General features: G+C 44.7%; 1 protein-coding gene across 1 annotated transcript in view; it reads right to left on the reverse strand.

The window, feature by feature from the left end:
• Positions 1-15,291, reverse strand: part of LOC135323006 (collagen alpha-1(IX) chain-like) — a gene marked incomplete at its 5' end in the record, with an annotated part of 29,126 nt that extends 13,835 nt beyond the window's left edge. Inside the window, 6 exon segments of the mRNA XM_064494249.1 lie at positions 254-308; positions 536-640; positions 642-683; positions 6,535-6,570; positions 7,737-7,790; positions 15,274-15,291. Coding sequence (XP_064350319.1) covers positions 254-308; positions 536-640; positions 642-683; positions 6,535-6,570; positions 7,737-7,790; positions 15,274-15,291 — 310 coding nt within the window.
• Positions 15,292-15,406: the final 115 nt, after the last annotated feature.

Consider the following 15,406-nt stretch of genomic DNA (forward strand, 5'->3'; position numbering starts at 1 on the left):
GGATTAGCAAATACACACTACTATATACAGAACAGATAAACAACGAGGTTCTACTGTATAGCACAGGGAACTACATTATCTTATAATAACCTACAATGAAAAAGAATCTGAAACAGAATATATGTGTAACTGAATCACTATGCTGTACACCAGAAACTAACAAAAACATTGTAAATCAACTACATTTCAATAAAAAAAAAAAACCTCCCACCTTTAAAGCATACAAAATGTCAAGCCATTCTGACGTATTTACCTTGCATGACTCTCATGCAAACCTGCTTAATGTGCTGATCTGTGGGTGCTCTACCCTGGGACGGAAAAGAAAACAGACAGTTGTACATGGAACCATAAAGGGGACACTGTTAGATGAGCAAGTGTCGGACTTGGCAAGGAGCCAGATCGTCTGGATTTACAAGGGAAATGGCCCAGCTGCTGAGGAGCTGAGGTCTCGTCCTGCCCAACTGCCCCTCTGCCCCCACCCGGTACTGTGGGATGGAGTTTCCAAAGGGAACCCCAGGGACTGCCCATCACTCACTGGAGGGTGCTGGATACCAGGCAGGCCGGTGGCACCCTGTTCTCCCTGCACGCCTCGTGGTCCAGGCGGTCCTCGAGGTCCTTCCTCTCCAGGAAGCCCCCGGGCTTCCTTCAGGCCCCCTCAAGCCAGGCTCCCCAGGGTTACCTGCCTGGACACAACAGCACACTGTAAAACTGGGCCAAGCACAGGGAATGTGTCTGCTTAATACCAACACAGGCACTGACATGAAGCTGTGGGTTGACTTACGTCCCATTACCTAAGAGGTATTTGCTCAGACGCTGCGAACCCTCCAGGTAAAGACACACAAGGCCACACGACAATGCTCCCATCTCTTAAAATTCCAGTTCAAGTAAACTTTTTAAAGATCTGTCTTTTTGGTATGGTTATTATTTCAAAATGTTAATTGGAACAATCCATTTTCAAACCACATTCTTCATACTGAGCCACTTCTAACAGCAAGGTAGTTTTTAATGAAACATGTTCACTTTTCCTGGCCACCAAAAGGCCACTGAGTTCACAAGACAAGTTACGTGGTAGATCAGCAATACAGAAAGCATCAAATAAATATATTTCCAAGAACGTAAGTCATTTAGCCTTTGTTACAGTCTCTGGAGCATTTGGAGAAGTCGCATGTGTCTGGGAATTATCAAATACTAGCAGGAACTAAATCAATGTATTTAAAATACCCAAACAAAAAGTGAGAGTCCATAATTTAAGTGCTGAGGAAGTTAAAAATCTAAATATTAAAGATGTTAAAAAAATAAACCAATTATTTCTTTAGCACAAAAGCATACACCAATTAGATTTTTCTTCTGAAAGCAGACCACTAAAAGCATTTTTAAAGTCCTCATCTACAATGATTGCTTTAAAGACTAAATTTATTCACTCGTTGTTAAACCACCTCTAGTGGAATTTGTGGCATACTAGTTCCGGTGTACAACTGTTCACAGAATAAGAATGAGAAATAAAAAGGTAGGAGGCATCAAGGGAATGCTAGTGCTCAAGACATGAATGTTCATAAAACAACGCAATCCTGCTTCTTTTTCATATGCAACATTTGTCTAGAAAAAGCCTACTCGTTCCAACATTCAAGTGTTTTAAACTAAAGGAAAAAAGGTGGTGAAGCAATGCTTTCCCTAGACACATCGAAATAAAGCTCAGGGAGTGTGCTTTTTCCCAATCTCTCTTTATGCAAAAAAACAAAACAAACAAACAAAAACCCTGACATTCATCAAGTCAACCTGTCAAAATTGCTTCTTTGAATAAATTATGGCTTAAGAGACTTCCTGAAAGTCAGGGTTAGTGGGGAGAGCTGAGGATGGAATGAAGGCTGGGGAACTGTCAGGTGACGAGGATGCAAAACCACAGCAACTTCTGAAAAAATAAAATAAAACCCAGAGAAGAAACCAAATGAATTCAGAATGCACTAAGAACTGGCAGACACATAAGAAGGAATGTGAATGGTCTTTAGGAGAAGAGAGGGACTTTCAGTTGACAGCCAGTGGCCTCAGGAAACAGAGACTTCAGTCCTACAACCACGAGGATATGAATGAGCTCGGAAGTGGGTTCTTCCCCAGAGCCTCCAGATAAGAGCTTAGCCATCCAATATCCTGTTTTTGGCTTTTCAAGATTCCAAGCAGAGTCCAGTTGAATCAACCCCAACTTTTACCTGCAGAATTGAGATTTAGTAAATGGCTTTGCTCTAGGCTGCTAAAAAGAAAGAAGAAGAGGGAGGAGGAAAGGAAGGAGGAGGGGGAGGAGGAGAAGAGAGAAGAACAGAGGAAGAGGAGAAGAAGGAGAGGAAGGAGGAGGAAAAGGAGGAGGAGGAGAAGAAGGAGGAAAAGGAGAAGAAGGAGGAGAAGGCGACAACGACGATGATGATGGCGAAGGAGAAGGAGGAGAGGAAGAACTAGAACTAGGAGAAAACAAAGGAGACCAAATCAGAGGGTGATACCTGGCTGGCAATGTCTGCAATATTGCTAGAACAAGGGGCAGGCAGTTTCGATGAAGATGTCAAGGGCCAACATGGCCAGGACATCACAGGGGTCCCAGGTCTTTGGGAAAGAATTTCTCAGTTGAGGAGTGGGCTGCTGAAATAGAAACCGGGGAACAGACCTCACCCACTTGCCAGGTTTGTCTGGGCTGAAGTCACTGAGGAAAGGGGAAGCCTTTCTCTTAGCAGCTATTTCCCCTGATTCTGGGGCTGTACTTCAGTTTCACCGGTGTTACTCGGGTAGGGTCAGGAAAGACAGGGTAGGAAGGGTGGCGATAAATCAAGAACTAACTCCTAGTATTATATCCAAAATTAAATGAAATGAACTCATTTGACATCTGCATTGCTCACCCACTTTTTTTCTCTTATAACTTGAATTATCACTGTTGGACATCAGTGATTATTTCTAGACAGTAAAGGAGGATTTCCGTTCCCAAATTCTACCAAGGTTTATTCTTTACACTGTTCTCAGTCCTCAGCCATTGCTGTCAGAGATTCTTAGGCACAGAGGTGTTACTTGAAGCCTGAGACTGTCACAGGGCGCTCAGAAGCAGTATGTAAACAGCTGAAGTGACACAATGTGATCATTTCCGTCTCAGTGCTGTGTGACCAGCCCAGGGCAGGGCACTGGGACCCAGCCTGGGCGGGTCCTTCCAGAGAAAGTAGGGCTGAGGACGGTGTTAAGCACTTAAGTAGGAGGCACTGTTCTAAGGAAAGAAGAAGAGCGCTCCAGGCTCGGAGAACAGCACACGGCATGAAGAAACGTTCAGCTGAACTGCAAGCAGATAAAGATCCAGAGAGGTCGGAGATGACCCTGGGGAGGCAGGGACCGCTTTGCTGAAGCCTTTGTGTACACTTTGCTAAGGGTGTGATTTTACTCTATGAAGTGTTATTCTTGAAGGGTTTTGAGCAGATGAGGGACAGACTGTGGGCTTTACCCTTTTTTTTTTATCTAGATGACACTGGCTGCCGTGAGGATAATGTGTTGGACAGGGACAGAGAGGCTCTGGTGGGGAGGGGGTGGTGGATTCCAGGAACAGTAGTGACTTGGAAATTAATGGATCCTGGTGGTAGTGACACTTGAGACTGAAGTCAGCTCCATCCTTTCTCCTTTTATTACCCTAAATTTCTTACTGTAATAAATCTGCACAACTTTTAGCAAATCATCAGAGGTCTGCTACTGATTGATTCTCTAATTCTGAACTCATCTCATCTCTAGGGACATCAGCTGAGTTTCTGTAAAGTGATCAATTGAATGAGGTGACCATTTGCTACCTCTAATAATTATCTGTATTTTCTTAAGCACCGTGCCTGTGACTTACTTCTGCAACTAGAATACGCAGGAGATTAAGAAAATTACTGAAATATTTGCAGTGATATCACTGACAAGGAAATTCAGTTATCCTCTCTTCACTGCTAAGCACAGTTCAGTTCTTGTAAAAGTGACTTATTATGGAAGAAATTACGACATATACTCAGTGAGCCACTTAGGAAAAAAAAAACTTCCCTTGGCATGGTTAGGTCAAAATGCAGTTCCATTTACACTGTTATAAGGTTTGTTTTTTTTTTTCCTTTGGACTAATTCATTACTTAAAGAATAAATTTAGACATTAATTTCCTTAAACGTAAGTCCTTTTAGAATTGAATTTTACAGAATGATTTCATAAAGCAGAACACTGTATTTTCTACAGTTTTATTGATATTTTTATTTTTATACCGTAACTGTTTGTTATACTTACAGATCTCTTTGGGCCAGGTAACCCTATATCTCCCTAAATCAATAACACCCAATTATATTAGAACAGTGTATTCACATCTGATAGTTCAGTAAAAATATTTCAGAGGGATTGTGCTGCTGAAGTCTACAGAACACCACAAACAGAAGAACTCTGGGCCCGTAGAAAAACATTAGATTCAAAATCTGGATTGTGGTCCTAGTTCTGCTACTTAACTTTATGACCGTGTGTGAGCTTTGTAACCTCCCAGCTGTGGGTGACCTTGTCTGTTAAATAACAGGGTTGAAGAGGAGCTCTCCAAGGCTCCATCCAGATCTAAAATGCTAGGTGTCGAGAATTAAATGTGTAAGTCAAAAAATATTAAACTACTATATTGTTATATATAACACAATAGATATTTAAACCAGGTGGCTTCAGTTTTGAAACCCTAACAATATTTTCAGACTTGTCCCCAAGTCTATCCGAATAAATATGCATGCTTTTATGCCTAAAAAACAACCTTGAATATCTCCCACCACTGGTTCTAGGTATGAATTCAGCTTGTTTTAGCATATCAATGCATCTCCACTACAAAAGAGAATAATTTAAAACATCCTCTTAGTGGAGAGGGTATAGCTCAGTGGTAGAGCACATGTTTACCATGAACGAGGTCCTGGGTTCAATCCCCAGTACATCCATTAAAAAAATAAATTAAATAAATAGACAAATAAACCTAATTGCCTCCCCCTCAAAAATATTTTAAAAAATCCTCTTAGCTTATAAAATGAACAGTTTGAATAGAAAATAGAATTAGAATAATCCTTTTGTCATTCACTTAATTGTTAGGAAGCTCAGCCTAATTCAGATGTCACACTTATAGTAACTCTAAATTCTAAAAATCTGAATCAAACAACATTACCAGAGTTTTCTCCTGTACTAAAAGCTCTCTGAAAAGATTTTATGAGAACTCTGTCACCTCCCCACCCCAAAGCACCCAGGGTAAGTTTCCACACTAGGTCATGTTACATTGTGTCAAAACCAGGCAGCTGAGCCCGCAGACCTAGCAGAGCGGGTGGCAGCGGTAACTTGCTCTCATTCTCACTACCTTCCTGGAGATGCAGCTGCAGCCTCCTCTGGGGGTGGAAGTCACTTCTTTGGAGGGTTTTAGACTCAAGAGAATGGCCACCAGGGTCACACTCGTGAGCCACAACTTTCCAACTGTAACAAAACTTTCCTTTTGTGTCCATGATAAGCACTGTTCATGACTTTCTACAGTCATGTAAGAATCACCTTGAATGTCTAGATGGAAAGTGGTCTGAAAATTTGCCCCCTAAGGGGAACACTTTGCCCTCCAAGTGCTTCAGGCTAGGTCTATTGATCTGCGGGTGTTTCCCTCTGCTTTACTTGATCTTGGCTACAATTCTACGGGGTCATCTGCCAGCTATATAAGCAACATCTTAGCCTTTGAAGAAGTCAGCAAGGATAGCAGTGTCAGCGAAAAGAAAACATGTATGCCTCTAATAGAGTTAAAATCAGGAAGTCTCCATCAACAACCAGTAAGTCTCCATCAATAACCAGAAAAAAAGGTCTTACAAGTTCACCCTTCTCCTGCTTCACCTTCTTCCCCAGAGACACCCTAAAAAGTAAGACTAAATGTCACATTGTTTAAAATTCTTAGTCCCTTGGCTCAATTTTCACCAGCCAATACTGCTAAGCATTCCTAAGCCCCCACAGCGCCCCCTAGATCATGCAGAAATACACAGTGCTCTCAGCGGCTTTCCAATCTAGCTGTCAGGGGCTGGTCCCAACCAGAAAACAGCCCAGAGAAAACCAGGAGGTGAGGCTGAGTTTCTGCTAAAGTTAAGGATTATTGACTGTACCAGCAATTTTGTAATTAGGGAAGGGTTAGAAAGGGCTCTGACAGCAGAAAGGAAGAAACAGAGGGAGGTCTAACTCTAATTCACCTGCATAGTTTATTTGCTAAGGTCTTGGGTAAAGAAAAAATAAATCATATGGCTCAGGAGGGCATGATCAGCCCGGAGTAAACCAATTCAGTGAATAAGAGAGCAGGACCACCCTTTTCAAAGGAAGACAATGTGTAGTCTCGAAGGCAAAGCCTTCATTAGCTCCAGCTTGTAAAAATAGTAGATCAAGCGACAGACCAAATTAAACCCTGGGTGTCACTCACAAAGCACATTCAGAGAAACTGCCCACAAATCGGCCAGTGCTGGTGAAACTCATCAACGCACATTAAACCCTGTATTTCACACTATTCGGACGATGGAGCCTACCTGTTCACCCTTTGGACCAGTTTCACCAACCACACCCTGCAATGAATACAATACTCTTTTTAGTATTTTGAGATTTTTAACTATATAATTTCAAGTGAACCAACTCCCCTTTGGGGCTGATGGGTAAGAACAAGTGTGGATAATGTGTCAGAAGAGAAATGCCATCTTCTCACCACCTAGCAAGTGTCACGAATGACCTGGAGAAACAAACAACTGTCCAAAACCTCACTGGCCACTTGAAGTGATCTCTGACCACATTCATGTAAAATGTGGCGAGTAGGAATGTAAATTTACAACTAAATAGGAAGTGTGACTACAGTTAAAATTTTCACTTTACTTGGCTTTTATTTTTTCCCTTCTAAAAAATTATTGCATTAGTAGATGTCTGGCTTCTTAACCTCCACTCTCAGTACTTTAAGATATCTTTCTGGATAGATGTCTATGATAATTTCTAGAAAAATTCTCCACTGGGCCCAAAGCAAGCCTGGTTTCTCAACATAGCAGAAATCAGCCTTCCAAACAAGGAACTTCCTGGACGGCTTGAGAGCTCACCCTGTCACCTTTCATTCCTAGAAGTCCAGGGGGGCCAGGAACGCTGGGGAGGCCAGCGCTACCGAAAGAACCCTGAAGGACAAGCACAGAGTCCCCAGAAGCACAGTTACTGCAACACAGAAAACACACAAGCCAGACACGGCCTCAGGTGTGTTGACTCCTGAGGGCTGGGCTCGGTTTAACCCTGCTCCTCCCACCTGCCACGTTCTCAGGAGAAGAGAGCCCGTCCCCCCTCCCTCCACCCCACCTCTGAGGTCTTCGGTCCCGTGCTTTATGCGCCTCCCCAGCTGTGGGCTCTTTCACAGCCCCGCTCGCTGCGTGAACAAGCCTGCTTGGGGACAAGGCAGCATTCACGCACAGTCCTCTCCAATTCCAAGAGCAACCAGAGGCCACACGGAGCCCTCCACATCTCCCCCAGTTTTAAAATAAATGCTACCAGCCATGTAGATTGAAATACCCTCTGGGGGTCTCCTAGATTTAACTGGAAATCTCACATTTACCTTTTCACACACTCACCCAGGAAGAGAAATCAAGGAAGGGTGACGAAATCACCCTCTGTAACTTGTTTTTCTCTCCTGGATTTTTTTTTTTTAATTTATTGCATTTTATAGGAAGCAAATAAGCTGCTGGAGACTAGAAATATTACTTACCAGTTTACCTGGTGGTCCTGAGGGTCTGACTGGCCCTACTTCACTTCGACTGCCCTGGAAAAACACAAACACGATGGTCAACCGGACAGTCTACCAAAATGCACATGTGTAATCCCTGCATCAGTAAAATAACATTCGACCTAGGTTTTTGTTTAAGTATAAAAGTCATCAAGGTATTCCCCAATCTTCAACCGAAGGAGAGACCTTTATATAAAATGCCTGCAGCCCCCTCAGTGTTCATCCTTCCATACATATTCGAGGGCTGTACACTGTGGTACAGACCTTTCAACAGAAGTCACATCCCATACCTCTACAGGAAATGGCAATCAGGAATTTCCAGCGTCCAAATCACAACCTAACTTAGATCATGGTTATTTTGTGTACATGTTTTATCCTCTCGTTTAGACTTATGTGTTCCTGAGGTATAGACATATTAAAACTTTGAATTCTACTTTTATGTCTAAAACACAGAGCAAATTTCAGGTCTACAGTAGGCTTTAAAGCAATACCTGACAAATGATCTTGAACCTCAAAAGAGTGAAAAAACAGGCACAGGACAGAGATGTTTCCCTATAAACTACTACTTCAAAAAGACACAGAGAGTAGAAATGTGTCAAGTTTCTGAAATAAAAAATGATTCATTCTATTCGTGCTTGTTCTAAACATGCCTTAAAAGGTTAAACATATTTTGGAAAGTACAATTTATAATGAAGATATACCAAAAGCGACACTTTTGTGAGCCAATTTCAGTTTTTTATTGGAAACTCCAAGCCCTTTGAGTAAAGGAAACACATGAACTCTTCCATTTTTTAACCTGAGAACTTCATACACTTTTATGCAGGCTGATAAAAGCTCGTTTCATTTCAAAAGACTATGAAAGTAGTCTTTTGAGTTTGTTTTCCTTTTAAAGGACATAACAATTTCATATTAATGCTTAATATTTGTAAATGCTCCTGATAAGATTATCCTGACCTGACCCATATGCTAGTCATTTGTCTATAAATAGAAGGAAATGTCAAGACCCATAGGCCTTCCAAAGTTTCAACTGCTCTAAAGGATTAAGAGGTGTTTGTCAAGTTATAAGTCTCTCACTATGAGCTGTCATTTCATGGCAGCTGATTCTTATGACTTACAGCTGATTCAAACAAGATGCTCTTGAATGCTTTTCAAAATCTTTTATATACACATTCTGCCTAATATATGAGCCTGGATGATGACATTGGTCCTTAACCCTGTGAGCAGCTTAGGAGCCAGAAGCCATGCCTGACAAGGATGGATGCTGGGAAGATGTCAGTCACATGGAAACCAACCTCGGTGATAGATTCTTCAATCTGTCTCTACCCATAAAGACTGGGTTCCACCGCATTAATTCGACCCAGCAATTCAAAGTTCAAGACAGAGTTTCTCCAGTATATCTGCTCTGCTGGCATTTCCAAATAATTTCTGAACTGCATCATGACTGAAATCCTAAATGTCACTGTGCTAATGTGACTTTAATCCACAGAACAATTAATAGTCCTTGGCAGGAAACGTCATTAATCCAATCAAAAAAAGAAAGAAAGTTCTTTGCACAACCTCAAGTATTCATTTCTAAACAAATGAACTGTTATGCCATCGTATCCAAAATGAAGATGATTAATACAGTTTTTTTTCTCTTCCACAAACCAAAGGGCTAAATTAAAATAAAGGATTCTATAACCTTTCATTCACTTTGGGAGAGATTAATTTTCTTCCTAGTCAAAGGCATAGATTTACTCTGCTGGAATCTCATTTTCTCCATCTTTCATGAGCTCTTACTATTCAGTTCAGAAGTCTTTCCCAATCCCTGGCAGGCCCTTGGTAACACCTACGAATGGCTCAGAACCCAGTTTAGACAGCCTGCCCTGCTGAGCTTCTTCAGCCACGACACTGCCACACACACACAGGACCAGGGAAAAGACCGGTGAAGTCATGGGCATTTACTCTGCCGTCACTGCACACATAGACAGCATGTGGGTCTTCATTTTTATTTCACTTCCATCCTATAATCCTTGGCTAGTATTTCTATAGAAATCAACTCGCTGTGAAAAAGGGGAATGCTTATTTTCACAACAATAGTCAAATAGCTACGAAAAAAGTATTAGGACAAGATTTTTCTGATGGCCATCTTATGATTTCTATATGTTCTAAAACCATGCATATTCTTTCTCTAAGTTCTGGAATTCCACCTGGAACTAAGGTGAGCATGAGGAATCAAGACGTAAATAGTAATCTCTGAAAACGTACATCTGATGAAATACGTCCTGCCAGGAGCAATTCACCATAAACTGGTAACCACAAGTGTGCTAAATAAATGATAAATCTCCTATGTTTCAATAGCTGTGGTGAAACCATATTCTCAGATGTGGGCAACAGAGGCTGGTGGGGAAGTGGCGATCCTGCCCAGTGGCTAATATTTACAAATTCCAGGACAAAAGTTTTGACCTTTAACAAAAGAATTGGAAGGAACCAGGAAAAAAGGTAAAATCGTATTAAAAATGTGAAGACCATAAGAAATGCTCTATTTTTCTCTTGGATGCTCTGTGTCACCATGTATATCCCCAACATGTTCAGACACATCTGCCAAAATTCATCCCTATTTCAGAAGCCGATCAAGGCTTTTTTTAAAAAAGATGCAGACCCTCTACCAGTGATTCCCAACTCTGGCTGTGCACTGAAATCCCCTGGGGAGTTTTCAGAAATATATTTCACTGGTGTCTTCCACCCCTCCACTCTCTCTCTCCCTCCACACCCCATCTCTTTGCCCTGATCCTGATTCAGCAGGTCTGGGGTAAGACCCAGGGATTTGTTGGGGCTGATGTTCTGTTGGTGTGTCTTCACCAGCTCCACTTAGACTTTTGTTAAATGCTTGTTGTGAAAGTTCCATAAATACTGACATGTAAAATCTGTGAAAGATATTTTGTGCCGTTAGAATTTGCCAAGCTAACTTCAAATAAAAAACATTCAGCGGAGACTTGACTTATGGAGGCATCAGAGGGTGGAGAGGAGGACATGGACCCAGAGCCCTGTGGCCAGGTCTGAAGTCTGGCTCTGCTATGCAGCAGGGAACTCCAGGCTCACAACTCAATCTCTCTGGGCCTTAGTTTCTTCATCTGTAAAATGGGTTTTTTCGAGGATTAAGTAGTCACATGATGCACTTAGAACAATGTCCAGCTCATAGCAAGCACTGCAGACGTGGTAGTTATTATGTTTACCCAAGGTTTTATTTAAGGTTCTATCCAAGGAATAGAGAAATCAATCAAAATTACGTGATTTAAAAAAATTTTTGTTTTGTTTTCTGGAGGAGGTAATTAGGTTTATTTATTTGTTTGTTTGCTTACTTAAATTTAACAGACGTATTGGGGATCAAACCCATGATCTCATGCATGCTAAGCATGCACTCTACCACTGAGCTATACCCACCCCCTCAAAATTATGTTTTTAATCAAATGTTTAACTGAATGTTCTTTGCCTTCCAAATCTCCCAAAACTCTTTAAAAGCACAAATCATGCTTGCAAAAAACAAGTCTCTAGACCTCAATTCTTGAGCTTCTGTCAAGATCACTGATAACGAGAAGGCACCATCTTTGTAAACAAATACTGAGAGCTACTTTGTAAAACTGATTTCAGTAAATACAAATACTTCATTGTGGATGTCTCCCTTTTAAAATGGAACTACTATATATATATATATATATATATATATATATATATATATATATATATATATACACACACACACACATACATATATATACACATACATAAATGAATAGCTTTGCTGTACACCTGAAACTAACATGGTAAATCAACTACACTTCAATAAAAAATAAAATTAAAAAAATTAACGGAACTTCTAAAATATCACAGAAAGCATAAACTTCATTATACTTGTGTTGTCATAATTATTTCACCAAGAGAAGTGAATTTGATTTCACTGGGCTCTAGACTGTGACGTCTGATTGTCATTGCATTTGCCTGATTACCAAACATGCTAACCAGCTGAAGAATGAACGTTATCCTTACTTAGCACCTCGCCAACTTTAGAAGTGGTTAATTATAAATCACTGTACTTAGTCTGTATTATACACTGAATGCCTCTTTCTGGCAAAAAGGATGTTCAACCCAGAAGGTCAGTTATGATTTCTATAGACTGTTGCTTCTACAAAGCCATTTTCATATTAACACTAGAAGATCATATTAGTCCTACTACAAGGATACTTTTTAAGTTTGCCACGAAGATATTTTAAAAAGCGATCCAATGTTACAGCACTGTGTCATTTGTATTTCCCTCTGGTGTAGGGTTAAATACTCCCTCTCACACTGAGGCAGACCACAGTCTGTTCGCACCATAACCATCACAGCTGCATCACAGGCCGCTGACCGGGGAGCACTCCAGGGCCTGGCGGGGCAGGGAGCCAGCTCAGGCCAGCAGCGGCACGCCAGGTGGGGCCTCTGAGTTGAAGCTGCTGGTGACGGGTTCGGGATGGGGGGCTTCAAGAGAAACGAGAACTCCCGGATGTCCCAGACCCCGGGGGGGTATAACCTTCAGAAAACCGCGGGTCGATCAGCATGGCACTCATCTCAGTCAAATCACAAGGGCAGAGCAAGCAGAACCCATACAGCAAAAGCCCTGGCAAGTTCTGAGAAGCCCGGAAGAGGAAAACGGGCCAGGAGCCGTTCCACGGTAGGACCAAATCAGAGGCTCCAGCCACCTGCCAGCTCTAAACCAGGAGCCACCCAGACCCAGGTGTAAACCCCATGGAGCGTGATGAGGAAAACCAGAAGCACAGTCCAAATGGTAAAGATACGTGTTCACAGGTAATCACTAGAGATGCCCAAAACACCAGTATGTTTTGCTGTGTCATTGGCAAAATTTGATGGATTAATGGTTGGGGGGGGTGTCACACTTAATTTCAAAGACGTGCTTCAGTTACCCTTGGCCATTTAGTAGGACACCTTAGAAGCAGGTTTCATTCCTTCTACTCAGCTTCTCAAATTGAGATTGCAGGAAAAACAGATCAAACTCGTGATGAAGAGTTGAAAATGTGTGAGCTTACTACTAAAAGGAGTTTAATGATGTAAAACGAAAGAACAAATGTATCTTTCAGAACAGAGTAGATTTGGCATTAAAACTTCACTCTGGAACTATATATATAAAACCTCTCATGACACTTCTCTGAAAATTTTATAGTAGGTGGGTGAGAAGTCAATTATCATGAACAGAGGCAGCATAGCAGGATTCACTGGACCTTCCATTCAGTTTATTTCGAGGAGTATTTCTTGAGCATGACCTTACGGCAGGACCGAGAACAGAGATGCAGGGAACACAAACGTGGATCAGACTGTCCCTGTCTCCCTTCAGTTTCCACACCACAAGGCAAAAAGGGAGATTCCGAATAAGGAGAGATCCCTTCTTATCTGGGAGACAGGGTGTGATCAGGGATGGTTACACTGCAGAATTAACATTTCAACTACATCTAGGAGGGCATAGGAGACTTTGAGTCAGAGAAACAGACAGAGGCCATCTAAGAGCAGGGTGTGGCAAAAGCAAACAGGCGGCTGAGAAGCACAGAAAGTACTGAGCACAACCTCCAAGGCAGGCAGAAATGGGAAGTAAAACTGGGGGATAAACAGACAGCTCTGTCTTCTTCACTGTCAGTGGAAATCCGCTGAAGATGTTTAAACGAGGAAGCAAAGGGACAACGGAAGCTGTACTTGGCAAAACCCAGTGTGGAGGTATGAGCAGACTGGGAGCACGACCATTCCCCAGACGTTTGTGTCTGTCACCAGGACTGTGGGAACATGGCTGCAGTTCTAGGGGGAGGTCACAGATGGCAGGCATCCTGCTATTTGCAAGAATCCTGGAGAAAAAAGAACTATCCCAGTCCAAAGATCAAAAGTGCCCTGCTGGGAGACACAGGTACAAGGAGGATAGACGGGAGCTAGAAGGCAATGATCAAGCAGCAGTGAACTATCGTGAGAGCCAGGGAAGTGAACGTGGGCTGGGAAAGAAAGAATCAAATCCGAGGCTGTAAAAGAGAGGAGGTAAATGACTAACAGACCCAGGAAAAGATGCTCAACATCGCTAATTAATAGAGAAATGCAGATCAAAACTACTATGAGGTATCACCTCACACCAGTCAGAAAGGTCATCATTCAAGTCCACAAAGGATAAATGCTGGAGAGGCTGTGGAGAAAAGGGAACCCTCCCACACTGTTGGTGGGAATGTAGTTTTGTGCAGCCACTGTAGAGAACAGGAGGGAGATTCCTCAGAAGACGAAAAACACACTTGTCAAAAGCTTTGGATCTCGGGGGCAGGCTAACAAGCTCCCAAAGGCCGGGCCTCGCTCCTTCTTCTGCCGCAGCTCGCTGGTGCCCCACAGGGTCCGGGGCGGCCTCCGCTCCCAAGGCGGGCCCACCTGCGCGGGAAGGCCGTGGCCTGAGGGCCAGTCTGAGGTGCTCCGGGGCCGTCCAGCGCCCTCCCACCTCCCGGGGCTGCTCCCACTCTCCCAAACCCGCATATGAGAGGCTGCCAAGAAAGACGCGGGGTTCAGTGAATACTAATGTTGAGGGGGGGGGGACCCCAACCAGGGCGGCGGGCCTGGGACCCGCCTCAGGGTCCTAACGGGCCGCGAGGCCTGGGCCTCACCTCCGCAGCCCTCCCTGTGCGCCTCCCCAGCTGCACAGCCCAGGCCTCACCCGCCGACTCCCGACCTGCGCGCCCGCACCAGCGCCCCCTTACCTGCCCGGCGACGGCAGCACAGGCGACAGCAGGCGGCGGGCGGCCCAGAACCCGGGCCGCCTTCCTCCTCAGGAAGCTGGTCCGGGGGCACCCGGCTCCCGCCCAGCTTCCACACGCTCTGGGCGCGCTCCCGCGTCCGCGCGCGCCGGCGTGCGTGTCGGTGCGCGCCCCTCCCCCTCCTACCCTCAGCACGGACGCTAGGCTGCGGCTCCTGCGGCAGGGTCCCTGCGAGTGGGGCGGCGGGGCGGCGGGGCGGCGGGGCGGCGGGGCGGCGGGGCGGCGGGGCGGCGGGGCGGCGGGGCGGGCCCACTCCGCGGCCAGGGCTGGCCAGGTACCCAGCCCCAACGCCCCCACCCCGCACCCCACAGGGTCCCAGCACCCAACTAGAACCACCACCGCCCCGGGCCAGGCCACATTCCCCAGCCCCACTCCCCCTGCTCGCCCACCCTAACCCAGTCACTGCCTCCCCACCCCCTGCCAGGCCCGGTCCCGGACTGATCGGACCCTCAAGACAAGGCTCCTTCTCCTCACCCCTAAGTCCTCGCCCCCGTCTGCGCCCCGCTACGTCCTAAGCTACAGTCCCCACAAACCAAGCGGACCTCTCCTGCGTCACCCCAGGTCCCCCCACCATCCAGAAGTAGTCCCCTCACCCTTCACCCAGGAATTAGCCCCCAACCCTCAGCCCAGTCACTTCCATTCCCAGCGACCCCTCACCGCGGCATCCCCCACACCCGGAGTGCACCCATACCCCAGCGGACCCCCTCACCCCTCACCTCGCGGGGGCGGGGCGGTCCGGGTTCCGATCACCTCGGCGACAGCCGCCAGACAGGGATACCGGGCAGAGTGGGGGCACACAGCCCTGTGTCCCAGGTTCCCGGCCCGGGCGGGCGGGGGCTGCAGGCCGTT

This window comes from Camelus dromedarius, chromosome 15, assembly GCF_036321535.1.
Source record: "Camelus dromedarius isolate mCamDro1 chromosome 15, mCamDro1.pat, whole genome shotgun sequence".
Taxonomy (NCBI): Eukaryota; Metazoa; Chordata; class Mammalia; order Artiodactyla; family Camelidae; genus Camelus; species Camelus dromedarius.